We start from the raw sequence: 10,077 nt of genomic DNA on the forward strand, positions 1-10,077 counted from the left end.
ACACACACACGTGCACATGCACACCCAGACACACACACACACACGCACGTGCACACGCACACACACACACATGTGCACCGACCATTGATTCTGAAGCTTCTGAGCCACTTGAGAAATGAAAACATCAAACTGTATTGGAAAAAATCTCTAAAAATACGAAACACATTGATGTTGCATTTTGAATAAAACATAAAGTAACACTAAAACAACAGCTCTAGAGGCGAAACCTTTGCGTTTAATACAATTCTTTCTTGTCTAAAATGTCATCAATTCAACTTGGTATTGTGTGAGTATCTTGTTGACTTTTTTAGTTACACTACCTTCATATCATCTGACATATCTATCAGGTTCTAAAGGTTCAATTGCGCCAATTAAGTCCTTGATCTCAACATTTTATGCCCACCCCTACGTTAAAGTAAAACTGGAAAGTCATTTTAAATTTATCCTTTACTTGCTTCAGTCATTGGACTGCGGCCATGCTTGAGACGCTGTCCCGAAGGGTTTTTTGATTCCAGTGCATATTTTGTTTTCGAATCAGGTACATATTCTATCGGTTTCTTTTTGCTGTACTGCTAGGTTACAGGGACATAAACCAATACTGGTTACAAAAGCATCAAGGGAGAAAACACACACACACCTATTTCTTTACTACCCACAAGGAGCTAAACACAGAGGGAACAAACAAGGACAGACAAACGGATTAAGTTGATTATATTGACCCCAGTGCGTAACTGGTACTTGTTTAATCGACCCCGAAAGGATGAAAGGCAAAGTCAACCTCAGCGGAATTTGGACTCAGAATGTAATGGCAGACGAAATACTGCTAAGCATTTCGCCCAGCGTGCTAACGTTTCTGCTAGCTTGCCGTTTCTGCCACACACACACACCATAGGCTTCCACACATTCTCCATCTAGTGAATTTAATCATAAAGCATAGTTTAGCCTGGGGCTATAATAGAAGACTCTCAAGGTGCTGCATAATGGGACTGAACCCAAAACCATGTGGTTGCAAAGCAAGCTTCTTAACCACACAGCTATGCCCGGAGAAGCATCTAAAATATAACAAGTCTTGTCTTCTCTATTTTATGCTATTTCAATTGAATTCGAAATCGAACCAAATTCGTCGACTGGCATCCATGCCAACCTCCCTTCACTGGACACTAAACTCTACTTGCAAAAACCTGTTGGGGCAAGTGAAATCGAATTTGAAGCAAATTCGATGATTGGCACCCATGCCAGTGGAACACTCCAAGCGGGATCACTGCTGGAGCAGCTGTCTAGCACATAAAGAGCACCAATTGAGCGTGATCGTTGTCAGCGTCACTTCACTGGCACTTGTGCCGGTGGCACATGAAGAAAACATTCGAGCAAGGGCGTTGCCAGTGCTGCTGGACTGACTCTTGTGCAGGTGGCACATAAAAAACACCATTTTCGAGTGTGGCCATTGCCAGTATCGCCAGACTGGCACTCGTGCCAGTGGCACTTTAAAACCACCCACTACACTCTTGGAGTGGTTGGCGTTAGGAAGGGCATCCAGCTGTAGAAACTCTGGCAGATCTGACTGGCCTGGTGCAGCCATCTGGTTTGCCAGTCCTCAGTCAAATCATCCAACCCATGCTAGCATGGAAAGCAGACGTTAAATAATGATGATGATGAAAGATGTTCTAGAAAAGGCGTGGGCATCTCTTTTCAAGATGCAGGCTGCATGGGTCATGGCTCATCATCAGACGGGTCACACTACTAAGCAATTTAAAGTAATTTTTTTGGTTGGCATGCCATTCAGAAAACTGTTCTAGAATGTTCTGTACTCTTTTCGCTTTTATAAATTTAAAAGCTTAATCATCCTGCTTCCAATCTACAGTTTGTAAATTTTATAAATTTAGATTTCGTTTTTGGATTTGGTTTGCAAGATTTTTTATCTGAGTTCGTGTGTTGAAGCATATTCTGTTGTGTCTGGGGAGAGTCATTTTCTTTTTGTGCCTTATAATGTAACACACTTACCGGTAAAATTTCCTTATTTTTTAATATTTTTTATTCTTTCGTATTATTTTTTATTTTTAAACTTTTTAATTTTTAATTTTTTTATTTTAATTTTTTTAATTTTTTTTATTTAGTGCTTTTTTAAAATCTTTTCACTAACCTCCCTTGCAATTTCAGTGCATTACCCACTTAAGTGAACAGCTTTTGTTTCTTAATTATTTATTCTATAAATTTATTTACAATCTGCTCACACTTGTTATTTTATTTAATACCTTGCAAAAAAAAAGCAAAAAAAAAGCATTTAAGGCGGAGGAAAAAAAGTTGTGTTCCTGCATTTAAGCATTGCAATTTTGTAACTTACATTTTGCTTCACATACCTGCTCTATTCTTCCTGTGTCTTACAATAGTATTGTTTGTTTGATTCTATTGTCTCTTGGTTGTTGTGTGACTCTAAAGCTTTGTTCGTTTCCTTTGTAGTTTGTTTATTGTCATCTGTGGCGGTTTGAATTGAGGATCAATCAGTTTAATGTAGATTGTGTCTACTACAAAGTGCACAGTGATTTCTGTAGACGTTTAGTCTTTTAAGACAAACAACCAGATCTTCCATTATCCAAGTATTATCGAGCAGTGTCTTTACTCCACTTACATCATCAATACTTCGACAGGTTCTACCTTCATCAGTTTGCTTCCGTCATCCCAGTGCCACTTAAAATATCTTGCTGTGCCTCTTGTCTAAGGCTTCACTCACTCACCATGTTTTCTGCCAAAGCTCCGCGTGAAATATTCTCTCTTTTTTTACTCTTTTGCTCTTTTACTTGTTTTCAGTCATTTGACTGTGGCCATGCTGGAGCACCGCCTTTAGTCGAGCAAATCGACTCCAGGACTTATTCTTTGTAAGCCTAGTACTTATTCTATTGGTCTCTTTTGCCAAACCGTTTAGTTAATGGGACGTAAACACACCAGCATCAGTTGCCAAGCGATGTTGTGGGGACAAACACAGATACACAAAGATATACACATGCATACATACACACACACATATATATATATACACATACATATATACATATATATGTATACATACATATATATGTATGTGTGTGTATATGTTTGTGTGTGTCTGTTTGTCCCCCCAACATCGCTTGACAAACGATGCTGGTGTGTTTACACCCCTTAACTTAGCGGTTCGGCAAAAGGGACCGATAGAATAAGTATTAGGCTTACAAAGAATAAGTCCTCGTGTCGATTTGCTCGACTAAAGGCGGTGCTCCAGCATGGCCACAATCAAATGACTGAAACAAGTAAAAGAGTTTAAAGAGTATACAAACATCATTTCAATGAATTTCAATTTTCTTCCCATACCATTCTCTTTCGGTTATTTCTTTCCCCGGATGTAGTCACACCTTCTTAGAATAACAGTAAAAAAAAATCAAGATTTCTATATGTTTGTAAATTGATTGCTTAAAGAAATCTACCGGACCATATCTGGCTCCGGTCCAACGTACTGGCATATGGAAATGCATTTATGTTAACAGTTAGTGTTTTGAGTGTATTTTAACAAATACAGCAGAGGCCTAATGAACAAGCGTGTAAAATAAAGATCATGAAAAACAATGATTGATGCAGAGCCAACACACACTGTAATTGCTTAAATTATAAATGCTTGATTTTGGTCTCTCAACTACTTTCATTATTTTATATTTTCATGGTAGCCCCTCCCTGTACACCATTATTCATTTCTCACATGGTGAAGATTATTAACCAGATTTGCTTCTGCTTGTGCAAGACTTGTTCCGTGTTCTGCAAACGGATTAGGCGCTAGCACATGATATTGTATGAATATGTTCACGGTACATAGCTTGAGAGGCGGCGAGCTGGCAGAATTGTTGGCACGCCGGGTGAAATGCTTAGCGGTATTTCGTCTGCCACTACGTTCTGAGTTCAAATTCCGCCGAGGTCGACTTTGCCTTTCATCCTTTCGGGGTCGATTAAATAAGTACCAGTTACGCACTGGGGTCGATATAATCGACTTAATCCATTTGTCTGTCCTTGTTTGTCCTCTCTGTGTTTAGCCCCTTGTGGGTAGTAAAGAAGTAAGTACATAGCTTGAGAGTTTAAATTATTCTGCAGGTAATTTGTTCCTGGAAAAAAAATTTTTCTTCTTCTTTTGAGCTAAACTTACCAAATTGGAAAGTATCGTTCAATCTGTCTGGTAATTTATTAGCTTTGCTCAGTCTATTTAAGGAGACGTCTGTTTCTGTCTGTTGAACTCTGTGGCAACCGAAGACTAATATAGGAACAGAAATTGTGTCAGTCTTAGCAGCCATGTTTAGCTAACGTGAATTAGTATTTTAATTATTTCGTTTCAGCAAGAACACAATGAAAATTAATCATCCAGAGATAAAGTCGCTTCTTTAATAAACCTAGAGAAATCATTTTGATCAAGTCCAGCCTATTTTTAGTCTGGTGGGCAGTGAAAAGCTTTATTGAAAACGAGTAACTTCTATTTAAAGTTAATTTCATGTTTGGAAGAGACTTATGTAAAGTCTTCGGCCAGGTTCTTTTCTCGGTCTTCTATTGTTATCCAAGTTGTGGAAGCTCTCAAGCCAAAATTTAACAGCATTGAATGCTCATGAGAAATTTTTGTAGGCAGGTGACGTTATTGAAAACTTGCCAAGCAAAGGTTAAAAGTCTTGTGTGTCCTGTTCTTGCTGTATTCTGGTATTAAATACATTATTATCATCACAACACATTTTGACTTTGGATCTCTTTTGAAATGAAGACTATTTCGGTGATATAAACTAGTAACAGGACTATGTCAACCAGATAAGAATTCTGTTTCAGACAATTTTTCCAGGTCCTCATGTTGGTGTTGTCTGACAGAACTGACAATAAAAGTAAAATGGATTCAAGTGTGTTGCTGTAACACTAATATTTCCTTTTCCCCAGTTTCTTCCCAAAATGCATCTCCATCTATAATTCCTATGTTTGTGCCAACTCATCTCCCTTGCACACTCTGATTGCTGCAGTGGTTAAAGGAATATTTAAAAAATGAATCGAATGGGCATGGCATGGCACAGTTTGTGTCCCAACCACATGGTTTTGGAATCAGTCTCACAGTGTAATTCCTTGGGCATGGGTCTTCTACTATAGCCCCAGGCCAACTAAAGTCCTGTGAGTACATTTGGTGGCATTAGGAAGGGCATCAAGCTGTAGAAACCTTGCCAGATCAGATTGGAGCTTGGTGCGGCCACCTGGCTTACCAGCCCTCAGTCAAACCATCCAACCCATGCCAGCATGGAATGCGGACGTTAAATGATGATGATGATGTGTGTGTGTGTTCTTGACTTGACATCACATAACCATTGTAAATGAAAGTCTTTCATTTTGAATATTCTACAAAAAAAAATGTTTGGTCACGGGGGTGAAATATTAACCTTTTTGGAAACGGGTATGGGTTAGTGACAGAAAGGGCATCCAGCTGTAGAAAAACTGCCTCGACAAAACAATGATGTTGATGTCTATCGCAGTGTTTTCTGTCTTCTGGAGCCTGGCGTGGCCTCCTGGCTTGCCAGTCCTCAATCAAACCATCCAACCCATGCCAGCATGGAAAGCAGACATTAAACGTTGGTGATGATGACATTGGGTACACTTTTCTGAAATGGTGAGAAATGCAGAGAAAACGAACGAAAAACAATAACAAAATACAATTTAATAAGCAAACGAAAAAAAATGTCTGCAGTAAATCTATTTTAAACAAATGCTGTTCTGAGCAGAATGTTTTGCAAAGTTAAAAGTATAAAAACAAAACAAAAGAACAAAAACACCATGATGAGTGAGTGAAGATGAATATTTAAGTGTTGCTAGGGAAATAAATTCAATTTTTTTCTTGGTTCATATGTTCTTAAAAACAGTCTGGTGAAGAGAGAAAAGAGCTTCAAAGTTTCACCATTATTCCTCCACTATCACAATCATCATATCCGTTTTCCCACTAATCATCTTATCTGTTTTCCCATACTACTGTGGATTGTTTAGAATACATCAGCTTCATTCCTACACAATTCCTTCTGCAAGTGCCATGTCCAATTTTCTAAAGAGTTTCTCAGTTGCCCATCTCTTTGCCGCTGTCGCATTATTTTCTCTCTAGCACACTTAACCTACCCACCTAATTTCTCCCTCAGTTCCTCACTTTACTCTCATACTCACCTCATACTATTACTTCATCTCTCTCCCTCTCTCCCCTTCACACTGATGGTAAGCCATGTGTTCACCTGTCTTGCAAGTATTTGGTGACCCCACCAGTGCTGGTGCCACAAAAAAGCACTCTGTATGTTCTGTAAAGTGGTTTGGCATCAAAGAAGGGCACCCAGCTGTAGAAACCACACCAAAGCAGACCCTCTGGCTCATCAGTTCTTCTCAAACCATCCAGTTCAATCCAGCATGGACTATAGACATTAAACCAGTGTTCTCAACCATTTTTTTTTTTATCCCTGGACCCCTTTGATTGATATCTTATTCTGGTGGATCCCCATAGCCATTTGATATTGAAAAACTAATTTTATAGATACTTCTTTCATCACACATTCACTTGTATAACTTAAACTTTGTAAAATGTCAGAGAAAGAAACCTGTTTCCTGCAATAAATACCTCTGCATCAAAATTATTTCATGGCCCCTTAAAATAATACTGTGGACCCCTCAAAATCTTATATGGACTCCAATTGAGCATCATCATCATCATCGTTTAACGTCCGTTTTCCGCGCTAGCACAGGTTGGACGGTTCGGCCGGGGTCTGGGAAGCCAAGGGCTGCACCAGGCTCCAGTCTGATCTGGCAGTGTTTCTACAGCTGGGTGCCCTTCCTAACGCCAACCACTCTGCGAGTGTAGTGGGTGCTTTTTATGTGCCAGGGGAGTCTGGCATCGGAAGCCAGTCAAGGCGGCGCTGGCATCGGCCACGTTCGGATGATGCTTTTTATGTGCCACCGGCACAGAAGCCAGTCGAGGCGGCGCTGGCATCGACCACGTTCGGATGGTGCTTTTTATGTGCCACTGGCACAGGTATCACAACTACTATTTCCATTGATATTTATTTCGATGTTCATGTACTTGACTCAATAGGTCTCCTCAAGCACAGCGGGATGTTCTGGAATCCAAGGTACTTTGAATGGGCAGGGGCTATGACTGCATTAAATGTTCAAATGTATTGTTCATGAAATTTTTGTTAATATTTATCAAATCTGTTTTGTAATTAAATCATTTTCTCTCTTTTTCGTTCCCCATTTCTAGAGCTCTTTCCATTTATGGAAAATTATCGAATTTAACCTACCTTGATCTTTCCGGCTGTCTGCAAGTCAGCGGTGATGTGCTTGAAAAATTGGTGGAATCTTGTCCAAAGCTACAGCATGAAAATCTCTTCTACTGTGATAATATTAGCAATGATCCTTATGAATACACAGCCAGTGGATGTCAGAATCTACAGTGTAGCAACAGAGTTTGCTGCCGGAATGGAGAATAAGCTCAAAATTATTTGATGAGCAGGTAAATTTCTCACCACTTTTTTTCTTTCTTTTCTTGTGTTCTTATAGTTTTCATGCCATCATTTCAAATTAGCACATGCTGTGTGTGTGTTTGTCTGTGTGTGTGTGTGTCAGAGAACAGAATAAAACAGAAGATTATCTATTATATAAAATCCGTTCTGTCTGTGTGTATCTGACTCATACACTGTTCACTTCCCAGACATTTGTATATTATTGCATATGCTTTATACGCACTTTTGACAAGTTGTGGTGCACCTGAACACTGTATACAATAATTTCATTATTATTATTATTATCATTATTATACATACATACATACATCCTTCAAAAGTCAGAGCACTGCATCCTTCAAAACTTCCATGCTTCCTGAGATTCACCAACACTACACCTGTTTTTCTCCCCTCCATACACACGCAAGCATGTATCTGACTCATACACTGTTCACTTTCCAGACATTTGTACATTACTGCATATGCTTTATATGCACTTTTGACAAGTTGTGGTGCACCTGAGCACAGTATACAATAATTTTATTATTATTATTATTAAAAAAAAGCTATCAGATGAAATGTCCATCAATCGTGAAGTTTCAATTCTTTATAAATTGTGCTTTTTGGCCTTAAATAACAAAGTTTCTTTTTCTCTCCTTCTTTTCCAGATTCATCCTGTCTTGGCAACTTGTTATGATCAACCAACAGATTTTCTTGTCTTCTATTGTTAAAGTCTTAATTATTTTCTCAACAGTTCTGGGTAAATTTTATTCTAGCCTAATAGTATCCCAATTTCTAAAACTGATTATTAACTTAAACTTGCTGAGTAATTTTAGAGTTTCATTCTTCCTTCTCATTAAATTCTGCAGTTATTATTATTATTTTTTATTTTTTTATTTTTATTCTTTTGCAATCGGTGAACAAAGGCATCATTTGTTCACCGAAATTATCATCGGTGAGAGTGACAAGGGAGTGTCTGTATCTCAGTGTAGAACAAACACCACAAGGGATTTCATTTGTAGAGCGCTAGTTTTTGGGTTTTTTTCCTTGTTGATGTTTACATTTTTTGCTAATGTTTATTGCCAACGCACACACAATGAATTTCCGTGCAGTTCTGTCTACCAGTTTCCACTCAGAAGATATCAGTCAACTCAAAGTTATGGTAGAAGATACTTACCTAATGTTTCTGCGCCGTAAGTTCAAACCCCAAACACTGCAGTTGCAGAACAAACTCTCTTTACCTCCACAATCAAGCATGCTTACGTCCCTAATTTAAATTTCACATTTTCATTGAAGCCCGTCTCATCAACCACTTGCATTCCAAGTTACGATCCCTCCTCACCTTTCATTTCATCTCTCTGCCGACATAATTTTATATTATTTCCATCAAAACATTCTCCTGCTTTGCAAAGTTCATGCTGTTGATGATGCTTTCAATTTTTTTTTTCCGTTACTTTCCATGAAACTTAGTCACCAAAAGAACTCAGTGTTAATGACAATTCCTAATGAAGTCACCCTATCAACCAGTCTGTCGGATGTTTTCATACCCCACTGGTCACAGTGCTCTTCCTTGCATTGTTGTAGCTTTCAGATGATGCCACCACCCTACCTGCTAAGCAGGCCAACGGGCAGCCAGGCCGAATTTCCTCCGAACGGGACACCAGTCCTTACAGCTGAGTGCAACCGGAGCAATTTGGAAGTGTTTTGCTCAGAAACACAACAAAACACTAACCAGGTTGGGGATTGAAACCGCTATCTTGTGATCATGACTACAGCACCTTCTACCTGCTAAGTGGGCCAACGGGCAACCAGGCCAAAATTCCCTCCGAATGGGACACCAGCCCTTACAGCTGAGTGCAAATGAAATGTTTTGCTCAGAAATACAACACACCAACCAGGCTGGGAATTGAAACCACCGTCTTGCGATCACAACTGCTGCACCTTTATCCACTCCACCAAGCCTCACACCTTTGCTAATAATACATTCAAGGAGAAGTTGAAGCCATCCGATGATAAATAAACTCCCAACACATCTACCAGCCTCTCTAGCCTCCACCCCCCACTCCACCTCTCACTCTTTCCCTCGTAGCTACAACAACTGTCATTGCTTCCCATCTTAGAAGACAAAATGTCAATTTTGATACGTGATACTCTATGCAAATCATATTCCACTCCTGCATTTCGCCCATCTAATGTTTCTGATGAGTTCACCTAGTTTTCTCTTCTCTACATTTCAACTGATGCTGCTCCTATTTATATTACAAATATATTATATTACTTCGACTGCAATTATGTCATATGTTCAATAGACAAATATGCTGATTGCTTCTCGCAGGCAAAGCCACACAAGTTAATTATTATCATTATTATTATTATTATTATTATTATTATTATTTAAAAAATTTTTTTTTTACATGAATGGGCATGTGGACTAATTAGCAGTGATTTGTTATAGCTCTTATCTTCTTTTACTGGTTTCAGTCATTGGACCGTTGGCCATGCTGGGGCACTGCCTTGAAAAGGTTTTTAGTCGGACAGCTCGACCCACCCCCACCCCTCCCCAGTACTT

The 10,077-nt window shown here is 39.1% G+C and overlaps 1 protein-coding gene across 2 annotated transcripts in view; it reads left to right on the plus strand.

Annotated features, from left to right (window-relative positions):
- Nucleotides 1-9,394, plus strand: part of LOC115217044 (F-box/LRR-repeat protein 5) — a 74,440-nt gene extending 65,046 nt beyond the window's left edge. For both annotated transcript variants that reach the window (XM_036507201.1, XM_029786609.2), the window contains exons 9-10: nt 7,268-7,519; nt 8,177-9,394. In XM_036507201.1, coding sequence (XP_036363094.1) covers nt 7,268-7,496 — 229 coding nt within the window. In that variant the 3' untranslated portion in view covers nt 7,497-7,519; nt 8,177-9,394. The remainder of the gene's footprint in view (nt 1-7,267; nt 7,520-8,176) is intronic.
- The last annotated feature ends 683 nt before the right edge of the window (nt 9,395-10,077 follow it).

This window comes from Octopus sinensis, linkage group LG11 (genome assembly GCF_006345805.1).
Source record: "Octopus sinensis linkage group LG11, ASM634580v1, whole genome shotgun sequence".
In the NCBI taxonomy this organism is placed as follows: domain Eukaryota; kingdom Metazoa; phylum Mollusca; class Cephalopoda; order Octopoda; family Octopodidae; genus Octopus; species Octopus sinensis.